Source organism: Artemia franciscana, chromosome 13 (assembly GCF_032884065.1).
Source record: "Artemia franciscana chromosome 13, ASM3288406v1, whole genome shotgun sequence".
In the NCBI taxonomy this organism is placed as follows: Eukaryota; Metazoa; Arthropoda; class Branchiopoda; order Anostraca; family Artemiidae; genus Artemia; species Artemia franciscana.
The window spans coordinates 1,805,769-1,823,586 of NC_088875.1; the positions used below are offsets into that span (position 1 = coordinate 1,805,769).

At 35.1% G+C, this 17,818-nt stretch overlaps 2 protein-coding genes across 2 annotated transcripts in view; both read right to left on the minus strand.

Moving 5' to 3' along the window:
- Window positions 1–476: 476 nt before the first annotated feature.
- LOC136034373 (U6 snRNA phosphodiesterase 1-like) lies at window positions 477–13,581 on the minus strand. Its single transcript, XM_065715516.1, has 4 exons — window positions 13,440–13,581; window positions 8,828–8,998; window positions 3,483–3,639; window positions 477–700 (listed from the first exon to the last, which is right to left on the minus strand). Exons 2-4 carry the CDS (start codon window positions 8,977–8,979, stop codon window positions 524–526), a joined length of 486 nt encoding a protein of 161 aa, XP_065571588.1. The 5' UTR covers window positions 8,980–8,998; window positions 13,440–13,581; the 3' UTR covers window positions 477–523.
- LOC136034372 (U4/U6.U5 tri-snRNP-associated protein 1-like) overlaps window positions 13,440–17,818 on the minus strand; it is a 37,838-nt gene continuing 33,459 nt past the window's right edge. The window contains exon 3 of the transcript XR_010619168.1: window positions 13,440–13,582. The gene's annotated coding sequence lies outside the window, so the exon portion shown is untranslated. The remainder of the gene's footprint in view (window positions 13,583–17,818) is intronic.

Sequence of the window (17,818 nt, forward strand, 5' to 3'; positions counted from 1 at the left end):
GAACCCTCCGACCCTACTCTTGACCATCAAGGTTTTTCACTCAATATTTATGCAGTGCATCACTTCCAAAATGTGACACACAATTTGACAATCAAGTCCCGCCGATAGTTTCCATGAATAATTAAAGCAATGTCTGGCTTAGAATTTTGATCTAGACCCATATCTGGAGCTTGTGACGCGATAGTGGATCAAAAACGCCATACCGACATTGGATCAAAAACGCTCCCACGCTCGCCACTGATAAGAGAGCACTATACAATTTACGAAGGAACGGCTTTCTGCGGGCATCAGTTCTGTGTGACGAGGCTAAAATATATATATATATATATATATATATATATATATATATATATATATATATACTTCTACTGTGGTTAAAAGTAAAGATGCAAGAAGCAACCCTCCCCTTCCCCCCTTATCAAGAAAGAGGGATTAAACACGGGATGATTAACTGCGAAATAACACGAACAAAAACATACATAGCACATTTTTTTGTATCAATAGTAAAACAATAATTAAAAATCTAACGGTCACATAGGCTTAATTTATACACTTTATGGGCACATTTACAAACCAGCTCTTGAACGTTTAAAACTTCAGTAAGTAAAGGTTCTGCTGAAAATTTGGATTTAAAGCCGGACCGAATTCCTTCTGAGTGATCTCCAAGGCACCAAGCAAAACTAATATGAAATGAAGGATCCTGAAAATTGAGAAGTTTAAATCTAAACAGACGAAACAACAGTAAATAGAAAATAAACATCACATACTAATTCCGTGGGTGACGGAATAGGGAAAACGGAGCATCCAGCCGTACAAAAAGGGGGGTAGCAAAGTAGCAATACTACTTGGCAGTTTTCAAATTTGTTGGCAGCTTTTGTCTGAAAATACCATTTTTACAAATAAAAATACTTTTTGCTCAAAGAAAATCTGTCAAAACACAAGTTGAGCTGCTAAAGTGTCGGCAGCTTTTGGAATTGTGCCGAATTCGGCTACTGGCATTTTTGGAACTTTTTCCATACCTGGCAGCATGGTAGTCAAACCCCCCTAAAAAATTGCAGAACCAACAAATACTTTTGGTGTATCAGCACTTGAGCATATAAAAATTATGAACTGCATCCCCATCCTGAGCAACAGTAACTCGGTATTAATTATAGATCTAAGAAGGGGTAAACTCAACCCAGTTAACTGACCACACTATTAGTCAATAAATTTATAATTTCTTTGCTCAACAACTCAACTCAGTCAACTGAACAAAGAGGAACTGAGGCAACTCAGCACAGGGAAACCAACATGTCAGAAATTCATGTCAAGTCAACTCAGAAAAGCTAAATCAACCAAGGGTGACTCACCATTGTATATAAGCCAATCTCAAGCTAAGGTTTTTCACATCTCGATGTTTAAAAGATTACAATGCAAAAATGAGTTTTGACTAAAAACCTCAGCTTGTCAACCGCTTTTTTAATACAACATTTTTTACCTTTTAATTTACTTTGTAGTGCTTCATAAATTTGCATTTTCCAAATTTTAGTTTTATAAATTCCGAAAAGATTTACCTCGGAATTTACCTGAAATGTTTCCTCCGAAAACTTCAAACCAAAAATAATATGTGATAATAATAAGCACACTATTCTTTATATTCTTGTATTATTTTATTTTGCAACTTACAATGCAGTATTTTTTGTAAGTAGTATTTTTAGCGTAAAGAGCGGGGCGTTGAGGAGGGAAAAGCCCCTTTCATATGCGGAGTAATTTCCGTTCGTTTTAATTTTTAACGTCGCCCCTTACTTTCAGTTATTTTTATTTTTTTTTATTTAATTCTCTTTTTTTCTCTGTTTTTTAAATTTAATTCTCTTTTTTTTATTTAATTCTCATAAAAAGCGATGGTAACACCTCGAAACCTTTGCATACACATCTGCAACTCGACATTTAAAGCTGGATTTTTGAAAATTTTCTTAAGTGATGAGAACGTCACACGGAATTTTTAACTAAACGTCAAATGATCTTTTGAACCGTCAATAACAAAGACATTATCCAAAATAAGTATATTAAGGAATTGGCAATTTCCTTAATAAGGATAATGATATGTGATAATAACCATGGTACCTAAGCACGCTATTCTTGCTCTTTATATTCTTGAATTATTTTTATTTTGCAACTCAATGCAGTATTTTTTGATATTCTGACATTCTTAGCCTTTTCTCAATTTTAATTCCAAGAATTTTTTGTAATGTTTTTACCCAACGATCTACCTTGAAACATGTTCATTTTTTTATTATTAAGTTCAAACTCCATGAATTGGCGCTAAAATCACATCCTCACAGTTTTCTTGCCTCATAATATTCTTGTCCTGATCTTCCTATACTATACATTGGAGTATTTGTCAGAGCCATGTCAAATTTCATGTTTCCTTATTCTATTAGTGGCTCAGTCATGGATAATTTTCCTTATTTGTAGCTTAACTATTGCTAAGCCATGGCTAATTGCAGAATAATGTTGTAAAAGCACTATAAAAATGTACTGACATGTTTTACTTTTACTTGAAATAATTTTTCTTATCTAATTTGTCTTTATTATTATATTCATAATTATCCTAAATAAAAGAGGGTGGGGTGCCCCCAGCAAATGTATTCTCTGTAAGAGGGAGAGTACGATGTGCAAGCAATTCATCCATAAAAGTTAAAAAATTAAAACCCTATAATTAATTTCTGTAAATTGAAATGCCTTAGATAATGATATTGATTAAACCAAATAAAAAAAATTAGATAGTAAACCAGTTACTGGTAACAAAGAACATGGTTTTGAACTTAAACAAAGACAATTTGATTTAGTCTAATAAAATTCAAGAAAGACGTATCGATGTAAATTACACGCAGTCGTAATTTAGAAAACCTCTTTAATTGCTATATAAACTTTCTTCTAATCGTATCTTGTATCTTCTTCTTCTTCCAATACCGTCTTATAGTTTTTATGTACTCATTGATCAAATACTGAGAGCTCTGATAGAAGGCCGAAAACTAATAAAAATTATCAACAACTTGGGATGAAAAATAACAATAAGGTATTCCTCTGAAAAAGTAGCCAGCCGGTAACAGGTCCATAGCCAAAATTTTTTAATAACGGGTTTCCGAATTTCCAGTTACTATACGATGACTTTTTACTAATTGTGGCAACTGCTGCAACTACAATATGCAAAAAAAGTACCAATTCAATTTTTGAAATAATGTGCATGTTCCTTTTTTTACTGTTCGCAAAATTCTCAAAATATTTCTACCTTGTAATATTCTTGAAGGCCGTAGCAACTAATTGAACTTTTTACTAATTGTAGCAACTGCTGCAACTATAATATGCAAGAAGTACCAATTCAAATTTTGAAAAAAAGAACACTAAAAACTACTATAATTTGTCCCATAACTTCCAGTATTTTTCAAATAATGTGAGTTTTCTTTTTTTCACTTTTCGCAAAATTCTCAAAATGTTTCTACCTTGTAGTATTCTTGAAGGCCGTACTCATTTAAAAGACCATCCAATTTCTTGACAAGAAGAATTAAGTTATCAATGGGCTCCACTTTTGCTGCTATGAAGGTACGCGTTTTCTCCTCATTTGTGTACGTCTCAAAATTGGCTAGCCTCAACTTGAACCTTGAGAAATAAAATTAATCAACCCATGACTGCTTACAAGCTCATAAAGAAACGAAAATATTATTTGCAGTGTCATGCTAACTTGTGTTAATTAAAGGGTGATTATCAATATTTGAGAAACAAATTACTGTAGAAAATAAATCTAAAAGAAGAAAGAGAAATTGTAGGATTTTTGCCTAGTATACCAGAAGCAGTGGCGTAATTTCGTCAAACTCCTAGAGGGAGGGGGGGCAAATTTGGAGACAGTTTTCTCGAATCAAGTGAAAATTAGGGCGAAAACTGACCTGTTTCTCTGGATACTTGAATTATGCAGGCTTATCTTAATTTTGACAAGATTTTTTGCCGAAGCTAAATTTCAACTGTGGGGGGGGAACTTAGGTATGGGTGGGAGGCAAACCTTGGTTTGGAGGGGGCAGTCCCCCCCCTCGTACCCCATAGTAAATTAATCCCCTGATCAGAAGCCCAAAAGAAACTGACGAGAAGCTCAAGGTGCTCACTTTATGAAGCCCTTTATTCATATTAAAAAATATATAGCTAATTATTGGCTATACAAATAACTAGGATGCTAAATCAATCAGTCCTTAAACCGGGGTATTGAGACCTGTCTTCGTCTTGTAAAAGAGCATGGCCAAAATTCCAAGACATGAACTTCAATTAGAACGGTTGAAAGATTTCAAAAACTTGCCTTCAAGGACGAGATAAGTAAGGCCACACAATGAATGCTCCAAAGTATTCAAATACCCCAATAATAGGTGCAGTATCATTATATAGAATATGATCATTATATAACTATAAACAATGCAAGTATAAGTATACATACAATATAATCATAATCAATCATAATATAATCAGGGGGTTGTGTTCTATCCCCCTTTATATGGATCATTTTGATGGACCTCGTCTTAAGGAGCACAGGAAAGGCAATTGGAGACCATGGAATCAAATGGGGAGGAAGAACGCTCCTGGACTTAGATTATGCTGATGATTTAAGCATATTAGATGAAAGTGTGAGCAAAATGAATGAATTTTTAGAGGTTTTACGAGTTCAGGGTGCTAAAATAGGCTTGAAAATTAATGTTAAGAAGACTAAGTCACTAAGGCTAGGAATAAGTGAAGATGAACAGGTGACATTAGGTAACGAAAAGATTGATCAGGTTGGGAGCTTCAGTTACCTTGGTAGTATTATTAGTAAAGATGGTGGGAGCAGTGAAGATGTTAAAAGTAGAATAGCTAAAGCTCAGGGTGTTATTTCACAGTTAAAAAAAAGTTTGAAAGAATAGAAAGATAAGTCTACAAACCAAGATTAGAATATTGGAAGCTACAGTGATGACAGTGGTCAAATATGGCTCTGAAGCACGGGAGCTGCGAAAAGCGGATGAAAATTTACTAGATGTTTTCCAGAGAAATTGCCTACGGATTGCTCTGGGCACCCGGCTGACTGACCGTATTTCAAACAGTAGGTTGTACGAAAAGTGTGGTTCAATCCCGCTTTCTGGGGCTATAATTAAAGAAAGGTTGAGATGGCTAGGCCACGTTCTACGGATGAAGGATGACAGACTACCGAAGATTGTCCTTTTTGGCCAACCGTCTGGGGCTACACGGGAAGCAGGTCGTCCTTGTCTGGGTTGGGAGGATGTCATAAATAAAGATTTAAAGGAAATGGGAACTTCCTGGGAGGGTGTAAAGAGGGAGGCTTTAAATAGATTAGGTTGGAGGAGGAGCGTGCGTAGCTGTGTTGGCCTCAGGCGGCTTGGTGCTGCAGTGAGTTATTAGTAGTAGTAGTAGTAATCATAATAAACTAGCTGTTGGGGTGGCGCTTCGCGCCAACCCAACACCTAGTTGGTCCCCCCCCCCCCCCCCCCCCACGCGCGTAAGTCGTTACGCGCCATTGTAGTTGTGTCCCTGTGTCCCACCTGTGAATAGAGATAGATATATATATATATGTTTTTAACTAGGTAAAACTTGCGAATATACAACATTCTTCGCTGTCCCATTGTCTGTACATATAAATAGATTGTCAGGTTTACCGACTCTTGAAGATGCAACATATAATTGTCCATGGGAAAAACAATCCGTATTCAGATCTATACCTCATTATTCTAATGACTACCCTTGAGCTTTGTTGATGGTGATTGCTAATCAAACATTCCCTGTGTCCCCATCGTCATTTATATATCCTCCCTGTTTCCCCCGGCGTCCCCGTTGTAGTTGTATCCCTGTGTCCCAGTCGTCATTTATAGTCGACAAACATGACGTCAGTCGACACACACGTCCCAGTCGTCATTTGTGTCCCGGTGTCCCAGTCTGTACTTCCTCTTTGAGTGTCCCGGTCGTCATTTATATTCCCTGTGTCCCGGTCTGTATATACATTCGTTTTTGAATTGGTATATGATGAAATAAATTTTGTTTCTTAGCTTTTTTGTTTTTTTTATTGTAGTTTTTTAGCTTTTTCAGTTTTTTTAGTATTTTCTTTTTAGTTTTTTTGTAGTTTTTACCTTTTTTAGTTTTTTTCTTCTTTTGTATTAATGCTAAAGCCAAGGTTCGAACCTGGAACCTCTCGGACCTAGAACCTGGAACATAACGCTTTACCAACTCAGCTACTTCAGCTTGAATACATTTACCTTTTTTTTTAGTTTTCTTTTTCTCTTTTATTTTTCAGTTTTTTTTTTATTTTTATTTTTTTAGTTCTCTTTTTCTCCTTTATTTTTCAGTTTTTTCGTTTTTTTAGTTTTTTTTTTCTTTTTCAGTTTTTAGTTGTTTTTTTTTTGTAGTTTTTACCTTTTTTTAATTTTTAGTTTTTTTTTTAGTTTTTTTAGTATTTTCTTTTTAGTTTTTTTGTAGTTTTTACCTTTTTTAGTTTTTTTTTCTTCTTTTGTATTAATGCTAAAGCCGAGGTTCGAACCTGGAACCTCTCGGACCTAGAACCTGGAACATAACGCTTTACCAACTCAGCTATTTTCGGCTTGAATACATGCGTTTTTGAATTGGTATATGATGAAATAATTCAGACGTCATATACGGACAGACAGACAGACACACAAACAAACAACTTATTTTTATATATATAGATATCACAAAATGATATGATTAGATAAATAATTTGATTCGTCATTCGTTTACTCCAATTAAACTCAGCTAAAATTAGAGCTATGGAGTGCGTAAGTTTGTGACCAAAGGCTCATACTGAGTCCAATAACTCATTTTACTGCTAAAAGTCCATGTTGTATATTGAAATGTCTAGAGTTCAGACTAATTTAAGGCAATCTATTTTACAGCTAAAGGGTCATTATAAGTGTATATTAAAAATGACAAGTACAGATAAATTCATTACTAAATTAGTACTAAAATTAGAGCTACAGAGTGCGTAAATTTGCAGCTCCTAGAATTTAAGTAACTTTTACTCCAGTTCCTCTAGTATTCAAAGACTGTCTCCTCTTATTTTGGAGAATTGGATTTCAATCCCTGAAGTAGCTTAAGTTTGGAAGTAGAATTTAAGTAGCTTTTACTCCAGTTCCTCTACTATTGAAAGACTGTCTCCTCTTATTTTGCAGAATTGGATTTCAATCCCTGAAGTAGCTTTAAGTAGCTTAAGTAGCCTGAAGTAGCTTAAGTTTGAAGTAGAATTTCAGTAGCTTTTACTCCAGTTCCTCTACTGTTGAAAGACTGTCTCCTCTTATTTTGCAGAATTGGATTTCAATCCCTGAAGTAGCTTTAAGTAGCTTAAGTTTGAAGTAGAATTTAAGTAGCTTTTACTCCAGTTCCTCTAGTATTCAAAGACTGACTCCACTTATTTTGGAGAGTTAGATTTCAATCCCTAAAACTCTTGGTCCATTTCAAGTCAATACTTTCGAGTTATCTGCACGAAATCATAGCTACATAGTCAGCAAAGTCACGAATTTAACACCGATTAAAAAAAGTTAATATTTTTATTCCGATTCATTGTGCATTTAAATATACAACCCCAAGCTATTTGGTTTTAGAAGGCACCACTCTGACTAGTACATTCTTGGGTCGATTTTGAATCCGAAGTGTCAAAATTCACGATGCCAACCTCGACTATTTAAATGTTAGTATGTTTTCACCCTGACTTATTTGGCAGTAGGAGTTACGGCTAAACTTACGGGAGGTATAATTCTAACTCTTAAGTTTTTGGTGTATTTTGAGGCGAAAATATCAATATATCTACACAAACTCAGAGAAATAATACAAAAAAAGGTCACGACACTCGCCCCAACTGTAAGGTTTCCAGTATTTTTATCCTTTGGCTCACTTGACATTCGAAGATTTTACTCCTGTACCTCTGATGTTTAAAGTACTACCGCAACTCCTAAATTTTGGGTCTATTTTGAATTTGAAATTTCCAAGTATCTACACAAGAAATAAATACTTATTTGGAGATAAAATTGTTAAGGTATGTAGAAAACCCCAAACACTATATGCGAAAATTTGGTATGGGTATTGAAATTTTCTTATGTTTACCGACATAAAACTACGAATTTGTAGCCACTCCAACTTAGTTAGTAGTAAATTAGGAGCGACAATGAATCCACAACTGTGATGAGAGGGGAGGGGGAGATTCTGAGACGCTTAAAAAAGTTCAATCCAGCATTAAAATATGCTTCTTCCAAAAATATGAATAATATCCTAAGGAACGGTGACTGGGTTCATGGAGTAAGTCTATAAAGTAAAGGGGGGGGGGATTCTGAGACGGTCAATAAAGTTCAATCCAGCATTAAAATATGCTTCTTCCAAAAATGTGAATAAAATCCTAAGGAACAGTGACTGGGTTCATGGGATAAGTCTATAAAGTAAAGGGGGGGGGGGGGATCTGAGACGGTCAATAAAAGTTCAATCCAACATTAAAATATGCTTCTTCCAAAAATGTGAATAAAACCCAAAGGAACGGTGACTGGGTTCATGGGATAAGTCTATAAAGTAAAGGGGGGGTGGGATCTGAGACGGTCAAAAAAGTTCAATCCAACATTAAAATATGCTTCTTCCAAAAATGTGAATAAAATCCTAAGGAACAGTGACTGGGTTCATGGGATAAGTCTATAAAGTAAAGGGGGGGGGGGATCTGAGACGGTCAAAAAAGTTCAATCCAACATTAAAATATGCTTCTTCCAAAAATGTGAATAAAACCCAAAGGAACGGTGACTGGGTTCATGGAATAAGTCTATAAAATTACCTTGGAACATGTTGCGCTGTGCTTGCGACTCCTTTAACAAAATCTTCTATCCAGTGGTGGCGGAGAAAAATGGTTCTCGTAAGACTCAAATGTGGTTCTTCTATATTTTGTATTTGATAATTTGGATACTGAGCAGAAAAATGTTCCCACATTTCGGTCAGTTCGTCTCCGCTGTCTTAAGATAGGAAAAAGGAATTAAACAAGCTGTCTGAGTCACTCCTCTCTCTCACACACATAATATGGTTTACGGTTAGTTCACACAAACAAACGTTCCGATGAAAATACAGAAATAAATTTGATTCTAGAAAGTGATTGGATTGTCAGAATTAGAAAAATGAGCAAGGGAAAAAAAGAGAAAAAACAATAGCATTAGGTTAATCAGTTGTAATTATCGTTTAGTAGTAAATTTTTAACAAGTTCGTGTTCCGAACGTGACCCCGAATTCGTGAAGGAGAGCATCGTAACCACTAAACTGCAGCAGCTCCTAGCTTTTTTCACCTCCCTCCGCTTGCTCCTTGCTCGGGCTGACAACCGACTAAAGCAATTCCAATAAAAGCACTATAAACCTGAGGGGCAAAGGTTCGTGCTGCCAACCGTAACATGAAAAAATACGATATATCTATGAGGGTCCTTTCACCCTGTACACTAATCCTGAAACTGAAAAAGACCATTCTGGTTTGTATAAAAAACTGCTTTACTAATATTCGTTCTTCCTTGAAAAACAATTACACTACTATAGAGATAATTCACGGGCCGTGCAAGCTTCAATTTCAGGAGAAAAAGACTCAATTGATACTCTATGTACGTGTACTCTAATAGTAGATATTCGGCATGAGGGATATTTATACCCTCGCCCCTGTCCATTACGTGTATTTTGCAAGAAAAGCGAGGTTCAACGGCAAGGACCGAGTGCCAAGAAGAGTGGAGGGAAGTCAAGCAAAGAGCCGACTCAATGGCTAGCGTTTATATTTATAGTCAACTCTCAATTATTCCAGGTCTTCAATGAAACGTAATAACTTAAGAAAAAAATCATGTACATGTACGGCAACAGAACTTATAACTTAATTACAATAACATCATCTGTATAAAAAAAAAATAAATAAAAGAATACAGCAATAAAATCGTAAACTCAGAATAATCAAAATTACGTTGATGACGAAATCGTACTTTTGTAAAGTTTTAATGTCAACAAGGGTTTCTCATTTGTCTTCAGCCCAGATATTCTTCGCTATCGCCAATGACAATACCTCTCAGATAAGCTGAAATGGTCCAAGCTAGACGTTGCAAAATTGGTATTTACCGATTTATTGGACTCCACTAAATGCTCGTTTTTTATCATTAGCGGGTAGTGAGACTCACTTTAATCATTTCTGAGACCAAATGATTTTCAGTAATCAAGATAGCGCGATCAAATCAGCATATTTGGCAAGAAGTTCTTCTGCCCTTAAAGCAAGAGTATGAACTAAAAAAAAAAAAAATTAAGCTCTCACGCACTGACCTAGTATTATGCCTACATTTACTATACAGCAGTCTAGAGCTGTTACTACAGAAACTGATGTGATCGGAGACAAAATACCTAGAGATGAGCGCTCCAGCAGAGGCCTACCATGTTCAAAATTCTGATTGCTTGGTGATCAGAAACGATGCTGAAGAGACCACCTTAATTCCAAGGCTGGACTTACTAGTCAATTGATTGACATTTTTCAGCAGAAGCTTCAATATGGACATGGTCCTTTGACTGTCGACAGAATCTGATCCGTTGTGGATGAAGCCTACGATTTTCAAAATTCTGATTGCTTGGTGATCAGTAATGATGCTGAAGAGGCCACCTTAATTCCAAGACTAGATCTACTAGTCAATCAATTGACATTTTTTAGCAGAATCTTCAATATGGACATGATCCTTTGATTGTCGACAGAATCTGATCCGTTGTGGATACGAGCAATATTTCAGTAACCAGCAATCCTTGTTCAAATTACTTGAAGGAATTTTAAGACAGATAAACTCTTTTTCATTCTCTTGGAAAGCTCCTGTTTAAGCAGTAAGTAAGTCTTCACGGAGCAATTCTGTGGGAATAGGACGTATTTAAGCACATAATTCAGAACCCCTTCTGTATGAATCGATTTTGGATAATTCGTCCAGCGTTTGAATTTTTCTGACCGTTTGTAACCCTGTCCTTAACAGGTTCGACTTCGGCAATGATATGGCTTAATCTATATTTTCTCATTTCGACCAGTGTTTCCAAGATGCTAATTACGTTAAATATAAAATCGCACATTCTAGTAATATAATAAATAATACTCCAGTAAAATAAAAGCAAGTGGATTGGTATTTTTGTAAAACTGAATTCTACTAAATGTAAACATTCTCTTTGACATAAACAGCATTAGAATTTGCTTATAATTGAGAGTATCAAATTGTAAACTTAATAGAATACTATCCGTCATGGCCAGTATAGCTCAGCTACGAGCTATCTCGTAGACACTTGACTTTCAAACTATTGGCAGCGCTAAAACTTACATTAAGCGTAATGAATTACGAATGAAATACTCGAAAGGCCAGGTCATGTTTGTGACTAAAAACCTTTCTTATGCTAGGATCCTAGATAACGTTCCATACTCTGCTTCAAATAGTATCCTCGGCACAGGCCCATACCCAAAAACATTTGAAGGGACAGGGAAATAATAAAAATTAGATTATATTTGATAATGTGCCTAAGAAGCACCCAGAAATTAAAAAGAAATTGGATTTTCGCGAGATCCGGGATCTGAGCCTCCTCCCCCCTGCGTACATCCCTGCATCAGCATACTTTGTTTCATTACTAGCAACCCGCGACAGCTGAAAAAGTAGAATTGCTGAATAATAGCCGACAAAGAGGTTATTGGACTTCTTTATGATACATTGCTCAGTTTTGATAGTGCTATATGTATTTTTGCCTCTTTTACAGCCCATAGATTTATAATCTAAATAGATACTAGATAATATGAAAAAAATGGCAATAAATGAGCAGGTTCTCGCCAAGAGATCCCTCCCAAAAAACCACATTAGATATTCTATATGTTTAGTCTTCTGTTTTTGATTCCTCCGGGGGAAAAAAAAAATCTCCACGAAACTTCAGGCAAATTGTTGCAATCTCATTTCCCATAATATGGTTGGCTTTCTTTCACCTCATTGTTTGCTATTTAGTAAAACTATTCCAGAAATAAAATATATTTCTCCCATGAATATTCTCACGACACTTGGTGATTGAAATACTGCCTGAGTTCAAACCTCCTCGCTCAAAAACAGCAGTAGTGGAGTTCCCCATATCATAAAGCTCCATACCTGAACTGTCCATAAACAAAAATTGCTCACAATGATCGTTCAAATAAAATAGAGTATCAACTCACACCAATGTGTCAAAGGAGATTCGTCCTGGTTTTGGGGTGGTTTCTAACCCACTCGTCAGATCTTTGAGTTGTTCACTCAAGAGCCCTTTGTAATTCTATATTAGCGTTTATAAAAAAAAAATACTTTGCTATATCGCAATTCAAGCTCATACTAAGTTATTCCACTTTTTCTAGGCACGTAGGTAGGATCTGGAGGAGACAAGGCTCAAATAAGACATAAAATATTTAACTATACGGAAATGCAACAAAATAAGGATAACACGATTTTAGTGTGTGAGGTGGGGGGACGGCTTTGAAACCTCCCCCAGAATAAGTGCTGGACTTCTTCAACTGCTTAAATTTGTCACCGAAAATTCTAAACATATCGGGGAGACTCTCCTGTCTAAATACACTGTTTTCGTACATTCGACTCAAGGCCAATTTATTAAATAATAAATTATAAAATATAATTAATATATAAATACAAATACGGGATTCTGTAGACTTCTCTACCTAATTTTTCACATATATTTTTCTAGCGACTCAGTTGGAATATTTCAACGCAAACGTTCAATCGTCATGAAGTACGATAATGCATGAAGAAACAGATAAACTTTAACGAAAAACACAAAGATGACAGTTTTTACGATAGAATGCGGCTGCGTGAACCCAGGGTAGCAGCAAAAATGCGCCGAAACACCATTTTCCAAAAAAAATTGTCCCGAATCTGGGAAAGCTGTACTGAATGCTAAACAAAAGCATTTATCTGCACTAAATGGTTGTTTTATGATGTGATCATCATTCCAAATCATTCCCTTAAAACACAATAGACTTTTTAAAGAAATTAAGTTAATTATAGGCATTTATTCCAGCAGCAACCTCCGATAATTAAAAACAGATGTGGGCATATAGTGTAAGGAGCGAGGTATTAACGAGGGGGCGAACTCCCTCATATACGTGATAAAAATATACGAATAAAGAAATTTGTTACGTAAGTTACGTATATTTATTACTAATAAAACATTAGTAAATAAAATTAAAAGTTCCAGTAGCCTTTTTAAGTGTATTTGATTCGCAGCTTAATTAAATGTGAGGAAGCACTCCCTTCTTTAATCCCCGCTTTGGAATGATTAAGCGACTAAAACGACGAAATTTGTAACTAAACACGCAAAGCGAGAACTAGATTAAACCATACTTAAATTATTCCTAAAACAGGTTTTGAAAACACTAAAAATGAGTCTTACACGGTATGAAAACAAATGTAGCCCAATTGCCTGCTTCATGTGGAACAGCTCTGGTGCGCCCTTGATGGTTTAATGGATCCTCGTAGTGACTTTTGTCATCAGATTTAAATATCGTTGAAGCAGCTGGTAAGTCAGTGCGCACCCTGCAAAAATGACTCACAGTTTTCCATCTGTAATGTCTAAACGCATAAAAGGGAAATATTTTATTGATGAAGAAACACAACAATTTTCAGGCAGGTAAATTTTACTTCCTTTATTATACAGACTATGTCACTCAATAAACGAGGAGCGCCCAGAAAGTAAATTCAACTGTGCAAAAAAAAATTCAAACAACCTTTAAAGAAGGAAGACTGAAAAATTAAGAACAAATATTCTTCGTTGACGGGGGGAGGATGTCGATGTGGTGCGATGAAAGTTAGTAAACTTAGTGCCTTTATTTTCGCACCAAATCAGGAATTGGCCATCTCAAAACAGCTACCACCATTATTTAAGTACGTCATATTGGGGTATCAGTTCTAGCATTCCTTCATCATAAAAAGAGGACTATTAACAATTTCTTTCCTCTTTGTTGAAGCATTAGACGTTAAGATGTATATGTAACTCCACGAGTAAAAAGAGAAAATTACAAGGTGCCAGGCCTTGGCAGTAGAGAGAACAAGCAACTCGTCTCCATCGACGCCAATTGAGAGGGGGGGACAGGGAAAACTTACTTCTATATTTTTTGTCCCTTACCCTAGATTTAAAAAATGCCTGTTTTGACATTTTCAATGAAAAAAAACGAAGTCACCCTAGAGTTCTGAGTTCTTTATTTAACAATAAATTTCATAAACATAAAAAAACACTTCAACACAATTTCCCACATAAGGCTCCATGGCCGGAACATGGTTATATTCCTCCCCCCCCCCCTTCAACATTTTCGTGAATTGGCGCCCTGATTGTCTCCTGAGAAATACTTTTGAATGTTTCACTTTTAGTCCGACAACTTTTGGCACCAAAGGTTGGGCACAGTTTTTAAAATTTAGTTTTCAGCAATCCCATGAAGAAGAAAGCGAGAAGTTTTCATCTTGTTTTTTTTTTTAACAAATGAAAGGATTTATTGGTGTCCGAAGTTTCAACAAAGACAACAAAAGCCAAAGGGTGGGAATCAGACGCCTCAATGATGAAGGAATTTTTTAAATTGTATGAATATGACGGTACTTCCGCAGCTCAGCAAGCTCCATTCACAATAAGATTAAAATAACAGCGAAATTTTAACTGACACCAGACCCATTTATAAAAATGTTTTGTCAAAACCTGGAGCTTGTTGGAACCAGCACAAAAGTTCAGTTTATTCAGTTTTTTTATTTTACTTGGTAAAACCATCCAATCAGAGAATCTCATTATCAATTCCTTACTGTATTAATTAAAACAAAAAGTTATTTTCAACTGAAAGTAAGGAGTAACATTAAAACTTTAAAACCAACAGAATTTTTTAGAGGGAATTTTTTAGAATTTTTAGAGGAGTGGCGCCACTCCTCAAGATCCCCCTACAGAGCTGTTGGCAGTCAAATTTTTCTTTGAAAAAACTTAATCCCGGTTTCTAAGGCTCTAATGAGAGAAAGGATGAAAAGGCAAGAACACGTTCTGTGGATGAAGGATGACAGATTGTCCTTGTCGATCAACCGTCTAGGGAAAAACGAAAATCGGGTCGTCCGCAAATGCGGTGAGAGGCTTTCGTAAGGAAAGTTTTAAAGGAAATAATAATTTCTTGGGAGGGTGTAAAGAGGGAGGCTTTGAATAGATTGGGATGGAGGAGAAGCGCGCGTAGCTGTGTTAGCCTCAGGCGACGTAGTGCTGCGGTGAGTTGTTAGCAGTTAGTAGTAGTAGCTTTTAAAACCACGCCGGGAATCCCCCTCCACAGAAAATTTAGTTCTCGCGGAAATATTTTCTTAAGCATCATCCGAATTTCATCAATATTATCTAATAATTCTGGCATGAAAGGGCAGAGTTTCAAGTTTGTATTAAAAGCCACAAGCCAGAAAAAAAAAATGAAAGGCTGTCCCAATATAAGGGAGCCAACCGTTAGAGACAAAATTTTCAACGTGAGGCATAGGAGCTGCTGAATCCATTTTAAATTATTAGCAATTGAAAAAATCAACGGATGCTTCTAACTTTTTCGGTATCTGCAAGTTAATGTTTAGCCCTTTAGTTGTATATATTCAGGCTGCTATTTCTTCATTTTTAGTTAAAGAAAGGTTTAAATCATGGATGCTTCCAACGGGCCTTAAATTTCCAAACTATAGGGGATTACTGATGGTCTTCATAAATACAATTTTTTTTTCTATATATATATTTCCAAGAAAAAATATTTCAATATTTTTTAGAAACAAAGGAAAAATATTAAACAAAACTTGAACGTTTATCACCTAATGTACAAAATAATAAAATATTTTTTGTTACCCAGAAAAATTGAAATTTTGTTTCATAATATAGAAAGTCATCCCTGGATAGTTTTAAAATATGTCATGACTGTCCTTAGCTTTCATTTTCCAGTCTGAGGATTTTTCTCGATAGGAGTAAAAACAGCATCAGTTTTTAATGCATTTAAGATGTATGTTTTTTTTTAGTCTTCGCCAATTCTTTTAGGACACAAAACATTTTCATATTTCCCAATCTTGACACTTAATTCTAGAGAAAAGTCGGCATAAATTGAAATACTCACCAACACGCATAAAGGACCTGGATCCCTTTAAATGTGTAAATATTTCGACAAAACCCGCATTATCTATGGCGATCACGAAATTTCCTTGGCGAAAGGTCTTAATGAGACAATGTCCTTAGAAGTTGTTAATCAAACAATACTATTTTATCTATTTCGATATTTGCACTTATTTGTCACTATCTGGCCTACCCTTGGCTAATTTAAATATACTGAGCTTGCTTTTGGCAGTTTTTCCTTGATAATGTGCAGTCATTTAAGGGTGCGTCGTCATTCAAATACACGGCCTATTCACTGTGGTATCTACATGGGAAGCAGTACTGTTTTTTTACAATTCTTCTTCAATTAAAATGATCTAATAAAGCTTTTTTTCTTTTGTTATGAGGTTTGTGTATAGCTTATGCTGATTTTGCCTTTTTGTTTTCTTTTTTTTCTTTCCCAGTATCGACTTTTTTTTTATAACACCCATTTTTCAATAAATCCATTCATTAAGATATAACAAATTAGTTTTACTTTTCACTATACATATCTTTCTTATTTTGACAATAACCTTGCATTCGCCAGACTTTTCATTTACCATCTAGTATATTTATTTTTGCTACATATTTTTTTTTCTATTATATTTACAATTATAATCTTGGCAATCACCATCCAAGAATTTTTCTTATCTTCTACATTAGTATATATATACAATATATATATATATATATATATATATATATATATATATATATATATATATATATATATATATATATATATATATATATATATATATATATATATATATATATATATATATATTTGCAACATATTTTTCTTTTTTACATTGTATTATCCATGTTTTTTTTGCCTTGACAATAAACTTCCAATAAAACATTATTTTTGCTACGTTTTTAATTTCACCATCTGCTATACATTTGTTTTGTATCTTGTCAATAGCCTACTGAAAAACACATCTGTGTTTCACTTCATAGTGGCAATGCATTATTTACAATAAAATTCTAATTATATTCTCCTTTACTACGATTGTATACACCCAACACGACCATGAATAGAAATTTTGTCCGATAGGACAACCAACTAGATAGGAGGAGGGTGGCAAATTTATTGCGTTCTCTCAGAACTTGGCTTTAAACTCGCATTTGAAGATTTCTTAGGGAATTCGAATCAATTTCCAAGGGACCAAGACTCTCTTGTCACTTACGACTCCCAATGACAATGTCTCTCATATGCTTGAATATCCACTGGGGTCAAATATAAGTTAACAAAATCTTTTTATGTTTAACCTAATGCTTATGTCAGCCTCGTTCTTAGTTTATGAGACAGAACTGTCGGGAGAGAATAGTGCCTAACTTTCATGATCCAAGTCTCAAAAAGACTCACGCAGAAATGTTTTAAACCGTTTTTTATTTACTTCAGGATTCCGCTTTTCGATGTCGACATTTTTTCGAAACATTGGGATATTCTTTATTTGATAATTTTGATTACTCATTTCTTTTCCACTGAATTAGAAAATTTAAACCGAATCTGCTGTTAAAATGCTTGAGAGATTATACACAAAATAGTACATAATCTAAAAGATATAATTTGAGGAGAGGGCGGAGGGAATGAGGCGTGTAGTTCTTCGCATCAAATACACAGAGTTACTTCCACTACCCATCAAAATCGTTTTATTATT